We start from the raw sequence: 20,232 nt of genomic DNA, 5'->3' as shown, positions 1-20,232 counted from the left end.
ATTTATGCCAGACCTGACATATAATGAGTGTACTGCCTCAAGAATCTTTGATCACTGTAACAAACGATAATAAAACCAACATAATCTCCCAGCGCTTCACAAGTAGAGACACATAGGGATGGGTAGGGCAAAAAGTAACCAAATATATAGAAAAACAGCAGTATAAAACAGAATTTTTCAAGTCAGGATGACAGACTGAACACATGTATTTGCCTAGTTTTCTTCCCCAGATCCCACTGAAAAGACAATAAAAATTTAATTAGTGAAAATGTATGTCTTGAACATGCTCTGACATGTATTTATTTCATCTTGACTATACAAACAGTTTCAAACACGGAAATGGCCACAAAGTGCAAGGAGCAAGTCTAACATAATCAGTTAAACTTAAATCAAGAGAGGAACATTTATTATAATCTTGATAGAAGTACCTGCAATTACATGGCAAAAAGCTATGGCAGTTGGCAGATATGACTCAAGTTCCTGTAAATTTTTATGGCACTGTAATATTTTTCAAAACATAAGAGTAGGGAATCTATATGCTATGCAGTTTAGGATAAATTAATAAAACTAATATTATTATTTTTTAAAAGTTTCCAGGAAGAATGACAGAACCGAAAACAATGATTTAAGTTATGAGGTTGTAAGGTACAGCATGGTTACTACAATTAATAATACCGTACTGCATATTTGAAAGTTGCTGAGAGAGTAGAGCTTAAAAGTGCTCATCACAAGAAAAAAAATTATGTAACTATGCGTGGTGATGGGTGTTAGGTAGACTTATTGTGGTGCTCATTTCACAATATGTACAAATATTGAATCATTTCATTGTATACCTGAAATTAATCGTGTTCTATGTCAGTTATACCTCAATTCTTTTTTTTTGAATTTTATCTTTTTTATACAGCAGGTTCTCATTAGTTATCTATTTTATACATATTAGTGTATAAATGTCAATCCCAATTGCCCAATTCATCACACACACACCCCCCACCGCTTTTCCCCCTTGGTGTCCATACGTTTGTTCTCTACATCTGTGTCTCAATTTCTACCTTGCAAACCAGTTATCGGTACCATTTTTCTAGGTTCCACATGTATGCATTAATATACAATATTTGTTTTTCTCTTTCTGACTTACCTCACTCTCTATGACAGTCTCTAGATTCATCCATGTCTCTACAAATGACCCAATTTCGTATCTTTTTATGGCTGAGTAATATTCCATTGTATATATGTACCACATCTTCTTCATCCATTCGTCTGTTGATGGGCATTTAGGTTGCTTCCATGACCTGGCTATTGTGAATAGTGCTGCAATGAACATTGGGGTGCATGTATCTTTTTGAATTACGGTTTTCTCTGGGTATATGCCCAGTAGTGAGATTGCTGGGTCAGGTGGTAATTCTATTTTTAGTTTTTTAAGGAACCTCCATACTGTTCTGCATAGTGGCTGTATCAATTTACATTCCTACCAACAGTGCAAGAGGGTTCCCTTTTCTCCACACCCTCTCCAGCATCTGTTGTTTGTAGATTTTCTGATGATGCCCATTCTCATTTGCATTTCTCTAATAATTAGTGATGTTGAGCAGCTTTTCATGTGCTTCTAGGCCATCTGTATGTCTTCTTTGGAGAAATGTCTATTTAGGTCTTCTGCCCATTTTTGGATTGGGTTGTTTGTTCCTTTGAAACTGAGCTGCATGAGCTGTTTATATATTTTGGAGATTAAGCCTTTGTCCATTGAATCATTTGCAAATATTTTCACCCATTCTGAGGGTTGTCTTTTTGTCTTGTTTGTAGTTTCCTCTGCTTTGCAAAAGCTTTTAAGTTTCATCAGGTCCCATTCATTTATTTCTGTTTTTATTTCTATTACTCTAGGAGGTAGATCAAAAAAGATCTTGCTGTGATTTATGTCAAAGAGTGTTCGTCCTATGTTTTCCTCTAAGAGTTTTATAGTGTCCCGTCTTACATTTAGGTCTCTAATCCATTTTGAGTTTATTTTTGTGTATGGGGTTAGGGAGTGTTCTGCTTTCATTCTTTTACATGTAGCTGTCCAGTTTTCCCAGCACCACTTATTGAAGAGACTGTCTTTTCTCCATTGTATATCCTTGCCTCCTTTGTCACAGATTAGTTGACCACAGATGCGTGGGTTTATCTCTGGGCTTTCTAGCCTGTTCCACTGATCTATATTTCTGTTTTTCTGTCAATACCATATTGTCTTGATTACTGTAGCTTTGCAGTATAGTCTGAAGTCAGGGAGTCTGATTCCTCCAGCTCTGTTTTGTTCCCTCAAGAATGCTTTGGCTATTCGGGGTCTTTTTTGTCTCCATATAAATTTTAAGATTTTTTTTCTAATTCTGTAAAAAAAATGCCATTGGTAGTTTGATAGGGATTGCACTGAATCTGTAGATTGCTTTGGGTAGTATAGTCATTTTCACAATGTTGATTCTTCCAATCCAAGAACATGGTATATCTCTCCATCTTTTTGTATCATCTTTAATTTCTTTCATCAGTGTCTTATAGTTTTCTGCATACAGGTCTTTTGTCTCCCTAGGTAGGTTCATTCCTAGGTATTTTATTCTTTTTGTTGCAGTGGTAAATGGGAGTGTTTCCTTAATTTCTCTTTCAGATTTTTCATCATTAGTGTATAGGAATGCAAGAGATTTCTGTGCATTAATTTTGTATCCTGCAACTTTACCAAGTTCATTGATTAGCTCTAGTAGTTTTCTGGTGGCATCTTTAGGATTCTCTATGTATAGTATCATGTCATCTGCAAACAGTGACAGTTTTACTTCTTCTTTTCCAATTTGTATTCCTTTTATTTCTTTTTCTTCTCTGATCGCCATGGCTAGGACTTCCAAAACTATGTTGAATGACAGTGGTGAGAGTGGACATCCTTGTCTTGTTCCTGATCTTAGAGGAAATGCTTTCAGTTCTTCACCATTGAGAATGACGTTTGCTGTGGGTTTGTCGTATATGACCTTTATTATGTTGAGGTAGGTTCCTTCTATGCCCACTTTCTGGAGAGTTTTTTATCATAAATGGGTGTTGAATTTTGTCAAAAGCTTTTTCTGTATCTATTGAGATGATCATATGGTTTTTATCCTTCAGTTTGTTAATATGGTGTATCACATTGATTGATTTGTGTATATTGAAGAATCCTTGCATCCCTGGGATAAATCCCACTTGATCGTGGTGTATGATCCTTTTAATGTGTTGTTGGATTCTGTTTGCTAGTATTTTGTTGAGGATTTTTGCATCTATATTCATCAGTGATATTGGTCTGTAATTTTCTTTTTTTGTAGTATCTTTGGCTGGTTTTGGTATCAGGGTGATGGTGGCCTCATAGAATGAGTTTGGGAGTGTTCCTTCCTCTGCAAGTTTTTGGAAGAGTTTGAGAAGGATGGGTGTTAGCTCTTCTCTAAATGTTTGATAGAATTCACCTGTGAAGCCATCTGGTCCTGGACTTTTGTTTGTTAGAAGATTTTTAATCACAGTTTCAATTTCATTACTTGTGATTGGTCTGTTCATATTTTCTGTTTCTTCCTGGTTCAGTCTTAGAAGGTTATACCTTTCTAAGTATTTGTCCATTTCTTCCAGGTTGTCCATTTTACTGGCATAGAGTTGCTTGTAGTAGTCTCTTAAGATGCTTTGTATTTCTGCAGTGTCTGTTGTAACTTCTCCTTTTTCATTTCTAATTTTATTGATTTGAGTCCTCTCCCTCTTTTTCTTGATTTTTTTTAAAAAAAGAAAACAATAACTGACAGCTATAGAATTCTCATATTCAGTGCCAATGAGAAAGCCCTCTGGCGAACCAATGTCCAAACCTATGGGAACCAACAATTTGGAAAATCAAGATTCGAATATATTTTCCATTTTCCACTTTGGTGTATTTCTCATGCATACGCTGAGGCAATGAAGTTCAATAACTAAAATTCCTTTGAATATTTTATTCACTTCTGTTGTAAGGTCAGATTTTTTCCCTCCTTCTCTGTCTCATTAAAGCTTTTTAATACAAGACGATTTTTAACCTCTGAATATCGTAGAAACGTATTATTTACAGATGAGAGCAAGGCGATCCTTTATTTCCATATCTGATTTTGTTAACTCATGTTTTATTCCCTTTCTGTCTTATTGGTTCAAAAATTGCAAATCATCCACCTCCCCATGTCGTCAAGTCAAAACAATTTGGGATAGAGAGTGATTATGCAAAGTTTATTTTAAAATCAAAAGCTAAATAAGACCTCCTACGGTTTTTGTTTAGTTAAAAACAACTTACTGAATACCATTTCTGATTAGGAATTTGAAAGTGCAAAATGCCAGCATCCTGTGTTGGGATCATAATTTCCAATTTGCATAGGAAAAATCTGTATCTGTTAACATGGAACTATAATTTCTCCTCCGCCTAAGAATATCCTTGCCTTTCTCATCTTGGGTCCCCACTGCTTTTGTACTTTTCATCCCATCTCCTCCTCTCCAAGCTTTCTCTTCCTCCCTTTCACTACTCAGCGTACAGAAACCTTATCTTTCTGACCCTCCTCAGCATATGATACTCTTGACCACTTCTTGAAATCATCTCATCTCTTGCCATCCCCACAACATTCTCATCTGGTTCTCTTCCTGCCTTCTGGCTTGCCCCTTCTTGGAATTTTTCACCGACTTCTCTTCTGCCCATCCCTAAATGCTCCTGTGCCTCAGGATTCCATCCTCAGCCCCCTCCTCTTCTCTCCCATCGATTTTGCTCTTTTAGAGAAATTTCTTGTGTGACCCTTGTGTGACTCCAGTCAGGCCTAGGTGCGCCTTCTGCCATCTTAGCCCCTCCCGACTACACTCTAGACTGTATAGGTCCATCTGGATGTCTGATCGACCCCAGCCCCAACATGTGCAAAACTGTCTCCATGACCCCCCCGAAATGTGCCTCTTCTCTAGCATTCCCAATCTCAGGAAAGCCAGTACCCATTCACGCAATCCCCCAAACAAAAGAGCTCCCCCATCCCTCTCTCTCCTTCGTCCCAACCTTTGATTAGTCACCAAGGATCTATTCTACTTCCTAAACTTCTCCAGAATTCATCTTCCTCTCTCCAGTCCCACTGCGTCAGTTCAGGGCCCCACATTTCTCACTTGGACTCTGGCCATTTCTCACTTGGCCTTTATCAACCTCCTTGCCTCCCACTCTTCTCCCTCCATTCTTCCTCACCTACCACCCGTCCCCTAAAATACAAACATGATTAGATCCCTGGCTTAAAATGCTTCATGGGCTTCCCGGGACCTTCTGAATCAAACTGAAACTTCTTAGCAAATAGGAAGATTCTTTACCACCTAGACTTTACCTCATTCCTATCTCATTTCCACCTGCCCACCCCACCCCCCAAATACCCTTTTCTCCTCTCTTCTGAACATGCCCTGGTCTTATACAGGAGAACCATGCCCTCCTCACCTCATACTGCTAAGTAACTCTTCCTCGCCCTTCAAGATTCATCCTGAGCATCACCTTCTCCAAAAACCCTCCAACAGAGCTAGGTAACAGGGACCACCATCCCAGGGAGTTTACAAGAATTACCTCCTTCTGACTCCCCTCTTTTGCCTCCAGAGGGTGGGATTGGTGATACACAGCACGTCAGTAATGGAGCACAGGCAAACAGGAGAGTCCTCACAAGGGGCACAAACTGTAGAACTTTGAGATTCCTGCTCCTGCTCAAGGCACAAGGCCCCAAACCTCTCAGCACCCAGCTAGGGGAACCAGAACGGCCCAGCCCACCTGTATTTGGAAACGTCTTAGAGAAATCTGGCCTTACTGGACTTTATCAGATACACAATCCTGACTGCTTTGTTTTTGGAGAATTCTGAGGTTCTCAGACAAGGTTTTTATTTGTTTTCAAACCATTTTTTTAAGTTCAGAATTACGTTTTATTTTTTGGCCACACCGCACGTGGAAACTTCCCTGACCAGGGATCAAACCCGTGCCCCTTGCAGTGGAAGGGCAGAGTCCTAACCACTGGACCACCAGGGAAGTCCAAAAACAGTTTCTAATTGTATCAATAGTACATTCCTCAGGTTACTCTGTGGTTTATCAGTGTCATTAAAGTGAGATGCCTCAGTCCACTACCTCACATAGTATCCAATAAACTGATGCTTACTGAGCATCAGTGCTTGAGAGGTGGGAAATGAATAAAGCACGATCCACAGGATAAATCCAGGTCAGTGAGGGGGTACAATTCGAGAAGTATCATCCTATCCACGGGCACACAGAAAATGAATTGTGAGGTGTCCATTGATTTACATATTGGGATCCAATCAGAAAAACACAATTCGATAGAATGTCATCATAATGAATTCTTTCTAGGAATATGCATTTCATATATTAAAAGTTACCCATTATAAGTTAGGCAACCCTACAGACTAGTTTAAAAACAGCTTAATATATGTGGAATCTAAAAAAATGGTACAAATGAATTTATTTACAAAAGGGAAATAGAGTCACAGATGTACAAAACAAACTTATGGTTACTAGGGGGGAAAGAGGTGGGCGAGGGATAAACTGGGAGATTGGGATTGACATATACACACTACTGTATATAAAATAGATAACTAATAAGAACCTACTGTATAGCACAGGGAACTCCACTCAATACTCTGCGGTGACCTGATATGGGAAAAGAATCTAAAACAGAGTGGATATATGTATGTATATAGCTGATTCACTTTGCTGTACACCTGAAACTAACACAACATTGTAAATCAACTATATTCCAATAAAAATTATAAATAAATAAATAAATGCAGCTTAATGGATGGAACTTGTAGGAGATTCTGCCTCATAACCAGGAAGTAACTTAGATAGAATAAAGCTATGGAACAAATACCTGTCCATGGCTTAATATCATTGGGTCTCTGAGATAATGGACTCATGGACCTTCTTCCGAAGCTTTTTCAGGATTTACTTAGTCCAGGGTCAGGTGTTGTGATTGTCTGTAAGAAATATCTTCCCAAGTTCTGATAATATGAAACAGCAGTTCAGTCACTGATGTGGGAAGATTGTTTTAAAGTCCTTAGAACAGAGCTTAAATTTTATGTTGTATTTTACGTTCCGTTTTAGCTCTACATTACCATTAACATTGATGCATCTTTCCTGCCAAACTGTGTTTTTTCTTGATCATTTCAGTGTACTTGTTCTTTATTTAAAGTTTATGGATTAAGGGATGACTTCTGAGGAAACAAAATGTAAATAAACTGACTTCGGTGTTGATTCTCTACCACAATTTAAAGACACTGGTTCGTCACTACTGCTGTTGTTTTTTGCAGAATTGTACAAATATCGAGTGCTTACAAATCTCCTGTGCAGTGGGACAACTAGGGGGAGGAGAAAGCGCTGTCCTGAAAGTCAGGTCACGGTTATGGGCCAAGACATTTCTCCAGGTAAGAGAAACAGTGCAGCACTGACGTGCCACTCACAGGAAACCTCTTCTCAAAAGCTCAGAGGGAAGCTTTTTTGAAAAGGATTTTTAGATGTTTTAACTTTTTTAATGTTTTGATTTTCTATTTTTTCCATTAAAATTTTTTATATTTTTAGATTAATTTTCAAAATTTTTAATTTAATTTAAAAAAATTTTTGAAGAACTCTCTGGAAGGAATGCAGCCTAGATCAGCTGGTCATCTTTCCCATCAGGTGAATTTGATATTTTTCCAGGTTTATTGAGATCTTATTGACATATGACCTATGTAAACTTAAGGTGTACAACATGACAATTTGATACTATATATTGTGACATGATTATCACAATAAGCTTAGTTAATACCTCTAACCCCTCACATAATTACCTTTGTGTGTGTGTGTGTGTGTGTGTGTGTGTGTGTGTGTGTGTGTGTTGAGAACTTTTAAGATATGGGCTCTTGGGCTTCCCTGGTGGCGCAGTGGTTGAGAGTCTGCCTGCCGATGCAGGGGACGCGGGTTCGTGCCCCGGTCCGGGAAGATCCCACATGCGGAGCAGCTGGGCCCGTGAGCCATGGCCGTTGAGCCTGTGCGTCCGGAGCCTGTGCTCCGCAATGGGAAAGGCCACAACAGTGAGAGGCCCGCGTACTGCAAAAAAAAAAAAAAAAGATATGGGCTCTTAACAACTTTGAAGTTTATACTATAGTATTGTTGACTATAATCACTATGTTGTACATTAGGTCTCCAGGACTTATTGATGTACTAGCTGCAAGTTTGTTCCTTTAACATCATGTATCCATTTCCCCTACACACAACCCCTGGTAACCATCAGTTCTCTATTTCTATGAATCTGGCTTTTTTTAGATTCCACGTGTAAGTGGGTTCATACCCTATTTTTCTTTCTCTTTGACTTATCTCACTTGGCATAATGCTCTCAAGGTCCACCCATGGTGTTGCAAAAAGCAAGATTTCTTTCTTTTTTATGGCTGAATGATATTCCATTGTGTGTGTGTGTGTGTGTGTGTGATATGTTAGGTGAACACAATTTAAATATCCTCAGTCCCTAAGACCGTCAGACAGTAACTGAGATTTGAACAAATATGTTTGACTCAACACTATCTAGTAGTTCCTCGGTAAATAGTAGTTAATGAAATGATGCTGAGCACAAGAACGTAATTCAAGCCATATCCCCAGAAAAATTCAAATATAAATGGTTTAGCAGGGGAAGAGATAGTGTCCTAGAAAGTTCTTCTCGTCTGGTGATACCACAGCCTGGGCTTCAGCCAGGACAGCTTCTCGGTAAAGTTCCAGGCACGTTGATTTGTAGATTCCTCGCTGCTTCGGCTTGTCTGGACTGTGGCATCCCATACTTCCCAGGATGATTATATTGGCTGTGTGTATTTTAAAGGTTCAAAATCTCCTTTATACTAAGCAGATGAATTTTTCCACGTGGAAATTGCTACTTGTTTAAATGAGACTGCTGTGTTGTGACCTTGTTGTGTGGGGAGGATTTGGGGGAAAAAGCTAAATTAAAACTCCTCAAGTCTATGCATTCTTGCCCATATTTTAACTACCAGAAAACTCATTTGGCTCATTGTACCATAGAAAATCCAATGATAAAATCCTTCTGAGTCTAGCTAATAATACAGAATTTTGTAGCTCTAGATTCTCACGTTTTCTATGAGTCAGAATACTTGCGGTAGTCTCACAAATCTTACATAATTTTGTTTCTAAAATAAAGAGGAGGAAAATTAAAAGTATTTTTAAAAAGGTTTTTGTGAAGCATTGTTTTTTAACCTAAGGCAGGATTCTTCAAGCTCAGCCCTATTAATATCCTGGTTCAGAGAATTCTTTACTGTGGGCTGGTCCTGTGCATGATAGGCTGCTTAGCAGCAGCCCTGGCCCCTACCCACTAGACGCCAGTAACAACTCTCACCGGAGCTGTGACAACCAAAAATGTCTGCAAACATCGCCAGTGTCCCCTGGGGGCAAAATCATTCCTGGCTTTGAACAACTGACCTAAGGAGAAGGGCAGTGCACAATTTCTTTTTGCTGTTGTTGTTAAACCATGATTTATTCATTCACTCAATGAATATTTATGAAGTACCAACTGCCAACTATGTGCCAGGCACTGCTTCAGGTACCACTTGCATGCCATCAATTTGCTCATAGCCATTCTGCTTTTTGACTGTTACTTTTTCTCTAAGAGTTGAGGGAGATGAGTTTTAATGAATTCCCAAGCCCACACAGTCTAAATGATAACCATCCACCCCTCCTATTACTTTGGGCATCACATCCTACTGAAATGAGGAAGCACAGCTTTTCAATGAAGCAGGACTAAAATCATTACGGCATTACAGTCAAGGGGGAAATGACTATTTCAGATGACATACGTCTGTCTGTGCATAACATACTGTTTCAGTAGAAGACCTACGGAGCGAAAATGGCACCTTTGAGAAAGACAAATACCATATGATATCATTTATATGTGGAACCTAAAATATGACACAAATGAACCTATCTATGAAACAGAAACAGAACCACAGACAGAGAGAACAGACTTGTGGTTGCCAAGGGGGGAGGGGGGTGGAGGAGGGATGGATTGGGAGCTTGGGGTTAGCAGATGCAAGCTATCATATCTAGAATGGATAAAAACAAGGTCCTACTGTATAGTACAGGGAACTATATCCAAAATCCTGTAATAAACCATAATGGAAAAGAATATGAAAAAGAATATATATATATTTATATATATGTGTGTAACTGAATCACTTTGTTCTGCAATCGATTTGCAGAAATTAACACAACATTGTAAATCAACTATACTTCAATAAAATAAATCTTTTAAAAAGTTTAAAAAATAAAGCACTTTCACCATGTAGAAGTAAAAAAAAGAGACAGAAAAGAAAATTGCATCTTATCTACCTGTTGAAGACCCAGTGGATATGGAAGAAGTCAACAGCAATTGAGGGATTTTCTTTTTTTAAACATCTTTATTGGAGTCTAATTGCTTTACATTGTTGTGTTTGTTTCTGCTGTATAACAAAGTGAATCAGCTATACGTATACATATATCCCCATATCTCCTCCCTCTTGCGTCTCCCTCCCACCCTCCCTATCCCACCCCTCTAGGTGGACACAAAGCACCGAGCTGATCTCCCTGTGCTGTGCGGCTGCTTCCCACTAGGATTTTCTAAACAATAACTATTTAGCACAAGTAGAGTCAGACCAGAACAACCTGCAGGGACATTCTGAGGTTCTACCAGAGCAAAGTGACGCTTCCAAAGATTCAGGAGAGACTGGCATACATCACTTCATGTTTACCCACAGCCATAGCCCAAACTTCTGTACTTCCACTGTTTCTGCTTATACCAGTCTCAGAAGCTGATGGCTAGAGAGGAGAGCATTACTGCAAACTGCCGCCAGCCTGCCGCTCAAAGAATATACTACATCCTGGAAGTCTTTAATAGTTTTGTCACACAACCCAGCAGGAGGCAAACATTTTCTGCCTTCCTAATCCGGGAGAGAAAGTTTACGATTCTCGGCTGACGTGATCTGCGGCATTGTGTTTGGCTTTGCCCACAGGGTAAACACGCACACTGGCCTTTAATTCTACACGATGATCTGTGCTGTGATTGTTGCTTGAAAGAGCAACCTCTTTAACAGCTTAAAGTTTGACCAGTAACTGTTTTAAGTTTTGTTGTCCCACAACGCCTTGTTTCTGGGAGATACTGAGTATTTAAACACAGGCTTTATAAAATGGTTGTGTGTGGTTTAAAAATAATTCTTGAGAAGGAATTTAGCAGCCGGGGAGCTCTTCATGGTCCCAGCCACCCTCACTAGGTCTTTCACCAACTTAAAAGCCTCACTCTCCACTCCATTTGTTCCCAGCTCTGTAACTTTTATTAGTACCATGACCGTAAGCCAATCTTTGTGCACTAGTATGTAATAGAGGCAGGTGGTGGGCTGCCAACCGCAGTTTAAATGATGTGGCAATGACAGAGGGATAGGGCATTTTCTGAGGATTAATAGCTAGCTGGGGCATGTGGAGGGTTCAAGATATTGTCAAGGGATATTAACTCCAGCTACTTTTTTAATCCTAAATTGCCTACAATATGGCAGTGATGGCTATTACAGCAGTAGATTGCCACGCAGAAGAAGAGATGATTTTTTAACATAAGAATAATATCATAGTTATGTAAAGAGCACTGCTGAAAGCATTCAACTTTGAACATGGAATCAATAAAAGCACTGTGCTCATGAATTAAACACTTACCTGTACCAGGTTTTTGACTTACAGGCACAGGACTCGTGTATCTTTGGTGCTGACCTAGATCAGAGCTTAATAGCTCATATTTCCCATTCCGTGGAGCTTCAGAGCATCTTAGAAAAATGAAAAAAACTGCATTTTTCTACTGAAAAGGGTGGAAGAAACATTGCTTTTGGAGAATAATTTAAAATAAAGAATAGATCAATCTATGAATTGTATTATTTACAGTCTATTTGCCTACCACCAGATTTGTTCAGGTCCCAGACTGTGTCCATTTGCATCGCTGAATTAGCTAACGGAGGTGAGAGTGTGTCCATAGCCCCTTATCATGATCGGCAGCCCTCAATGTATGTCACTACCTTCTCTTACAACTTCCTGAACTTCCTAATCTCATTTATGGGGGAGGAGGTCCAATTCAATAATTGACAAAATTAAACCTTTTATAAGGTGCTATCAAATGGGTGGATATAGGATAGGAGGGTCATCGGATAACCCAGCCATCTGATGTGTTCATTCACCATCCATTCATGCTGTCACTCAAGCAGGATTGATGAAGCCCTTCCAGGCATAGTGTTCCAGGTGCTATGGAAGGTATAAGCCTTATTATATTCCACGCTCTATGCCTTCCAGTTTTGGGTAATCTTGTCGGGGAAGAAAATAATCAAGAAAGATAAAAAACTAAACAACAATGTGGAAATTCCAAACAATATAGGGCAACTATAGTTTCATCGCAGACTTCCTGAATCACAATCTGTGAACCTGATCCCAGGTGTTTCTGAGGTTCAGCAAAGCACAGTGTTTTGTGAACCAAGGAAAATGACGGTAAATATGGGTGATGAATGGAAAATGTGAGGAAGATTCAAAATGGCCAAGAGTAGAGGGATTAAAGGAAAGTGAGAGAAAATCCCCTCAGAGAAACATGTTTCTCCACATTCGAGACTTCAAATCCCACATCTCTCTTTTTTTAAAATTTTTATTGGAGTATAGCTGATTTACAATGTTGTGTTAGTTTTGGGTATACAGCAAAGTGAATCGGTTATACATATGCATATATTCACTCTTTAAGATTCTTTTCCCATATACGTCATTACAGAATATTGAGTAGAGTTCCCTGTGCTATACAGTAGGACCTTATTAGTTATCTATTTTATACATAGTAGTGCGTATGTGTCAATCCCAATCTCCAATTTATCCTTCCCCCACTCCTTTACTCCCTGGTAACCATAGTTTGTTTTCTACATCTGTGACTCTATTTCTGCTTTGTAATTAAGTTCATTTGTTATTCATTAAGAAACTTCCATGTTCATAAATGCAGAATCATGTAGGACAAAAACTTTCCATCTAGAGTTGATTCGGAGATAGACTTCTCTCATGATTTGTTTCCCAAAGGTATGACTTCAAGAGCAAGGGAATTATTTTCTATCAGTGTTTTTTTTATTGAACTTGGAGACTAAAGAAAACTTGTTCTTTGAAGGTTTGGGATCCTGGACACACATTTGAATATGTTATTATAACCCTTATGCACAGAATCTCATTACCAGAATTTGTCATGTTTCTTCTATCAGCCATGGTATTAAGGAAAGTAGATTTAAATCAAGTACACACAAGATTTTATGAGCAAAGATTTCCACAATTTAAAAAACACTTCTCACACAAACAAAAATCCAGCTTTCAGTTAAAATGGAAATGCCAGGAGACAAGAGAACACAGGAAGAATAACGACGAAGAAAGAATTTTTCCAAATGAACAAAGTTGCTTACCCTATAATGTCAGGATAGAAAAAACAAAAAAGCCAAAGAAGTAGTGACTTTAAGTATATATAAAAGTTTTGCATACTCTAGCCTGTCCTCAGCACGTAGAAGAAATGGGGTTTACTGAAGGGAGAAAAAATTGAACCACAGGGGAAAAATAAATTTGTAAAAATATTGAAATTATTACAATGCAACCTGTTGGATTGGCCTCAAGAAACCCAACATTGGATTATAGATGGTGAAGTGCTAGTAAATGTTTAATAAACCACTTTCTGGAGGGAAAACAACTCTGAAATGTAATATTTGCTGATTCGCACGGTGTTAACTGTTCCCGCCATGGTCAGTTTCAAGCTGCCAACATGGCATCACCGAATACAGAGTTGGGAAGAGATGCAGAGCAGCACACCATCATATAGTATTTCCCCTACAGATACAATAGACTTAAATAATATCAAGAGCATAGATAATAGTAAAATGCAATAAAATTATTGCTAAGTACTGAGTTTAGAGTGTTTATTACCTTTTTAAAAATATAATTTACTAACGTTTATGTATATATAACTTGTTTTAATAATGGCTCTATTTAACAACAGGTACTCAAAATTCTTGAAATTTTAACATTCTGCTCTCCAGCACCATTATGAGCCAGCTACAGCCCACCCCTGGATAGATCTCATCACTGTCTCAAGCTAAACGGAGGAGAACCACAGGAGCTTAAGTTCTCAGAATGGTTTTCCTTGAGTTACTCTTAAATACTTTCCCTTGACCTTAATCAACAGTTAATATGAGAACCGATTAAACAAAAAGAACTTGCTGAAAAGTTCTGTCAAAAACACTGTATGGTTCTAGGTGAGTGGTTCTTAACCAGGGGGATTTTGCTCCCCAGAGGACACTGGCAGTAATTAGAGACATTTTCAATTGTTCCAACTGGGTGAGGGGTGCTACTGGCATCTAGTGGGTAGATGCCATGGAAGCTGCTAAACATCCTACAATGCACAGGACAGTTCCTTAACCAACCCCAAATCCTAATAGTGCCACGACTGAGAGATCTGTTCAGGGTCTTCTGTATAAGATGAAATGTGATTAATTTCTTTGTAACTTAGCAGCAGTCTCTCTCCTAAAATATTTCCTTCTCTCAGATAACAAGAATTTGTAACCCACGACGTCTCCCTGTTATGTTCTAATGGCACTTGTGCTTACTCCTTTTAGGAACTCTGCTTTTCTGCTTTTATTTTAACCTTATTATGCCAACTCTTTTGTTCATAAGATGAATTACCTTTAGAAATAAGAAGATGAATGGTTGGTTGGATGGATAGTGAATGGGTGATGGGTGGGTGGATGGGTGGATGATGGACAGAAGGTGGACGGGGAGATGATGAATGGATCATGAATGGATAGATGGATGCGGAAAAAGTAAAGAGAGAAAAGGAAGAGAGAAGGAAGCAGGAAATTTTGCTTTGGAAATGGACAACATGAAAAACAACCGGTTGGCTGCCAATATAACTTTTAAAAGCTTTACATGGACTATACTTAACTAAATGTTTCTAATTTCAGAGGAAAAATGATCCCTATTCTCTTGCATCCCTGGTGTCCTTTGAAGTTAAGAAGATGCCTTATAAAGACCAGCCAGCCAAACTCCCTGAAGGCAGCATAGCAGTGAGTATCTTAAAATATATTAGGTACAAATCATTTTATTGAAATTAGTTTTTAAATCACTGTTTTGCTTGTGGTAGGTTTACATGCTTATTACAGTGGCTTGAGAAAAGTTTCCCGCTTCAGATCACTATTTTCTTATTTCAGTCTGGAAATTCTTTAGTGTTATTTGATCAAATTTTTAAACCTTCATTGTAAACTTCTACCCCTCTCCCACAAAATTCAGGACTAATACCATTTTTTTAATTAGGCTCTTTTGTTTGAAAGAAGTCCAGATAGTCGTGATCATCAGAATGAAGTCATACCGATTGTAATTTTAAAGACAGCCTGGTGGGCTTCCCTGGTGGCGCAGTGGTTGGGAGTCTGCCTGCCTATGTAGGGGACACGGGTTCGTACCCCGGTCTGGGAAGATCCCACATGCCGTGGAGCGGCTGGGCCCGTGAGCCATGGCCGCTGAGCCTGCGCGTCCGGAGCCTATGCTCCGCAACGGGAGAGGCCACAACAGTGAGAGGCCCGTGTAGCACCCCCCCCCCCGCAAAAAAAAAAGACACCCTGGTGAGTGAGGGATGAGGGAGACTCTCTTCCTTAGGAACAGTTGCCACAGACCAGCTACAGGAACAGTCATCTTTCCTTTCTAAGCAAAGACCAGTAATATCTGGGGGAAGAAAGAAGTACACTCTGAGCTTCATTTGAATGAAACAGGTTTTCAATTGAGGCTATTAAACATTACTGACACCCACATATCTGTCACAGCACAACTGCTGGCAACCTGGCAAGGCCATGCAGAGCAGAGGGGAGAACAGATGACGGGGGATGAACAGGCACGATCACCAAAACTCTGCCTTTAACGGTGACAGTGACCACAGTCAGGGCTCCAGGAAACAATGTTAACATGTAAACCTCATCTCTTGGTCACGCCATAGAAACCTGCAACCTCGACTTGGATTCTGGTCCCCAGGTCCTTGTTACTCAAAATGTGTTTTGCAGACCAGCAGTATCAGCAGTACCTAAGAAACTGTTAGAAATTCAGAAACAGGCCTCACTCCAGACCTGCTGAGTCAGAATCTGCCTTTTATCAAAATCATCAGGGCAGCAGGTAGTCTGTCATGTTTGAGAAGCATTGCTTCGGACGGTGTAAAAGTCGATACTCTCGTAATTTCTCTTCAGCCTAGGTCTTTAAAAGGTAACTAATATTTACTCTTTCTAGCCTAATCTACTTTTCGTAATTTAAATTCATCCCTTGATGGGTGATTTTCAACCCTGAGCATGCAAAGAATCACCATCCATGTGACTTTTAAGGTTTATACATGCTCAGACCCCACCCGAAACATCAGGATTGAGTGAGTCGGGTGGAGCTCTGCCACTGCGCTTTGAAAGCTCTACAAGTGATGATTCTGCAGTGAAGCTAGGATTGGGAACCTCTAACACGGGCAGGCAGCATCGAAGAAAATCCACAGATTTCAAAACAGCTTCTCCTGGCCTTCACCCTGGATCCACCCTGCTCTAAGTGGAAACCTTCTGGAAATCACTCTATGTACTTTGCTGAGGCTGTTAACCACATTGACCTGAAAGTATTGTTAAGAAGATTATTTAAATTATGTATAAAAAGCTCTAGCTTTGTACCTAAAACGAGTTAAGTCTCAGGTCTCAATAATAGCAACCCCCCCAAAATGTCTTACCTTCTCCAGCAAAGTCCAGGATGTCCAACAGGAAACATCCATGAATTCACACAGTCAAAATATTTCAGTAAACTTTGGTGGCATTTAAAGCAAATACTGCCACATCTTTCTTCACTTAGCTTGCCTCTGTTTCTCTTACGAGATGTCTGCTGGAGTTTGGATTTATGTTCAACCTAGAAAACAGAGGCTTTGGGTTTTTAATATAGAATGCTCATCCAAGGAGGTTCAAAGGCTTGTAACTCTAAGGGAGATAAATCTGGGTCCTTTGTCTTCTCTGAGCACATGCTCCATAACAGAAACATATGTGACAGTCAGTTCCATCAACAGGATTGCATCTTTCTGTCCTGGCCACAGGTGCCAGCCTGCTGTTCTCAACTCATCTCAAAAGATCCACAAAATGATCAGATACATGCTTTCCCCGTCCCTACCACCCTTGTTCCTGCATCTTTTAAAAAGTCTTGTTATCTGATGTAGATGATTTACTGCACCATTTATGTAAAGGTTATGGGAAAACTTCTTAGGTCTCCCAATCCCTGACTGACTGAAGGAGATGTTGCCAGTAGGAAGTTAGCTGTGCCCTACAGGCTTGATTTGAGAGGACTGTGCTTAGAGCTGTTTCTTAGAGCGTGTTCTCAAAAATCCTGTCATCCTTATCTTGAAAAGGACCCAGCAGAAGGGAATTGCTTTCTGGTGGTAGAATCAGTTGGACTAGGTGGTTGAAGGATCATCAGAGCTCCAGTCCATACTCTGCCACTGGGGAAAGCATCTCGGTTCCTTCTTTGGTAGTAAGACAAAAATATTTGCTTGTTTTACTAGGCCCTTGTGTGCCATGAGGAGTCTATCTGTGCTTCCTTTTCAACATGGTCATAATGCAACCATTTCTTGAACCCTAGATAAACTTTCCATATTGAAGAAAATAGTAATCCCCACTTGCTACTGGCACAGTGTCTGTGTTTGTAACAAATGAACTCTCCATGCCAGGTGACACTTGTCGTGTTCAGAGGCAAGGAAAAGGTTGCATGATGTAAAGGGGATATGACTAAATGCTGAATCATTACAGCGCAGAAGAAAAAAAAAATCATTCAGTTATTTGAGCACTTTTTTTGCGTATTCATAAAGTTTGGCATTTGTGTGTCATGTGACTAAAGCTGAATAATTTACATCTAGAAGAGGATATTATTGTCTGGTGTAACTCCAAAGGCAGTTATTATAAAATATGTCAGTAAAATCCTTAATTAAGAACTCACACATAAACTTTGAGTCCATTTGACTTTTTGAGTTGTTAGCAAAACTCCAGAATCTTAAAATGGATCTCTTACATGAAACAATTGTCTGGAGTTCAAACTTATCACAGGACTTCTTTTCTCATAGGAGCTATTTGAATGTTGTTGAAAGGTATGTTCAGCTGGTCCACTTCATGTTATTATTTTGTTCTAAATGGCACTCTAGGTAGGGTGTCTTGGTACATTTATATAAAACATTCTTGTGACCCCACTGAAGTATGTTTACACAAGATTTTGTGATACATAAATACAGACATCAACATTAATCACCATTGCAAATACGACAGAGCTTTTTCCTTCTACCTTGGTATTTTGTCAAAATATACAAAAACATATCATAAATGTCAACGATAAAATGTAGGCATATTAAAGACTTATTTATGGTCTTTCCAACATAATAAAGAACAACAAGATTTACAACACGATAAAGGTAAGATTAAATGTTCCCTACTTAGCATCGCTTTAAGAACATCTAAACCACTTACAATTCATGGATCCCCCTTCCTAAAATTGCAGACAGTTATATTAAGTGGATTGTTAAAATTTTATACTAATTCTTTAAATAGCCATAGGTTCTTGATACATTAAAAAAAAAGGAAAACAGTTTGTTAATTAGTTGGCATGTAGTTGAATTTTTCTCCCTATGTTTTAAGTACTCAAGTTACTCAATGTGACTCTTTCTTAAAGCAGTTGATATATGTAGTCAAAAACCCATGTTCTTAAAGTAAAGCTTTAGTCCTAAATACACCCCACTGTCCACCTTGGGACCACCTTCTTGATAAATGAATCTAATAACGAGGGACTTGGGTAACCTGGCTCAACACACCATTGTGTGAGATTATACAAAAGTTCTCAAGCTGTGCAGTTCAATATGGTAGCCACTCACCACATTACCATGGATGGTGAGGCCCCCAGATGTGGGTGGAGTGACTGAAGAACTGAACTAGTAGTTTTACTTCATTTTATCTCACTTAAATGTAAACCTTAAAACTGTAGCAGTATAAGATATTTTTTCCATTAAACGCAGCTTTATTTTTGGGGTAAGACTACATTTTACTTTAACCAATAAAAATCCAGCAGTTGTCACTTGCTGCAAGTGTAAAATAAACACTGGGTTTTGGAGACTTATTAAAAAAAAAAAGAAAAAAAAAGAAAGAATATTTTTATATCAATTACATGTTGATATAATTTATATCAATTACATGATAATTTTGATATTTAGGGTCAAATTAAATATTATTAAAATTAATGCCCCATGTTTCTTTTTACTCTTTTTAAATGTGATGACTATAAAATTTAAATGACATACATGGCTTGCATTATATTTCTATTGGAGAGCACTGATCTACACCAGAGTTATAGAGTGTTCCAGCTTGGAGTTGTTGATAATACCAACAGAGCTTCAGAGAACATAGGCTGTTTAATAAATCTTATTCGAAATGAATGAAAAATTCTTACTGTAAATTGGTGTTAAGTCATTAGGAACTCTAGAAATTAAGACCTACTTTTCTTATTTCTTATCCAATGGATAATCTAAGCTTCTTGTGAGCTTGTCAAAATGAGCTACCAAACAGAAATATTAGAAATAACAAAGTTTGCGTATTTTTCAACATTTTATTTTGTGGCCAAGATTCTTCCAAACCATCCTAGGGTTTCCACAGGACTATGACAAATTTAAATAAACGCTGGTCCCATAAAAGTGATCAATTAAGTCTTTTCTCTTAAGCTTGCCTGTAGAGTTCAAGTTTCTCGTCTATACAGAGTATTGAGTCTCAGGAAAGCTTGGCTTTACCTGTTTCCACTTGCAGATGAAATGCCCTGTTGCCATTTACAGACCTGAATATGTCGCCTAACTCCCTAATCAATGTGTTCTCAGAAAGACCTCTCCTTCCAAGACCTGGATGACTCTCCCAATGATGTGTTACCTTTGACTCATCCACCCTGTTCTAGCAGCAGCCATCTAAATCCTCAGCCCTGGAAATCCGAGGAAGTGCTCTGGGACACTACTGTTGTTCTGTATTTCTACTGTCTCTAGTGTAACAACTTCTGGACTAGGCAGTGAAAAACCTAGATAAGCTTAGGGAACCACCAGGGGTGACGGAAGGTCGCTGCACCTGCACCCGGTTTAGATAGAGATCGGGCAGCCTCCGTGCCACATACAAGTCCTAAAGGCA

At 38.9% G+C, this 20,232-nt stretch overlaps 1 protein-coding gene across 2 annotated transcripts in view; it reads left to right on the top strand.

The window, feature by feature from the left end:
• ITGA8 (integrin subunit alpha 8) overlaps positions 1–20,232 on the top strand; it is a gene marked incomplete at both ends in the record, with an annotated part of 178,153 nt that overhangs the window by 145,807 nt on the left and 12,114 nt on the right. For both annotated transcript variants that reach the window (XM_082844951.1, XM_082844950.1), the window contains 2 exons: positions 7,297–7,410; positions 14,998–15,099. In XM_082844951.1, the coding sequence (XP_082701077.1) occupies positions 7,297–7,410; positions 14,998–15,099 (216 nt within the window). The remainder of the gene's footprint in view (positions 1–7,296; positions 7,411–14,997; positions 15,100–20,232) is intronic.

This window comes from Leucopleurus acutus (genome assembly GCF_964270905.1).
Source record: "Leucopleurus acutus genome assembly, chromosome: 1".
Lineage (NCBI taxonomy): Eukaryota > Metazoa > Chordata > Mammalia > Artiodactyla > Delphinidae > Leucopleurus > Leucopleurus acutus.
This window is presented reverse-complemented; position numbering and strand designations above follow the sequence as displayed.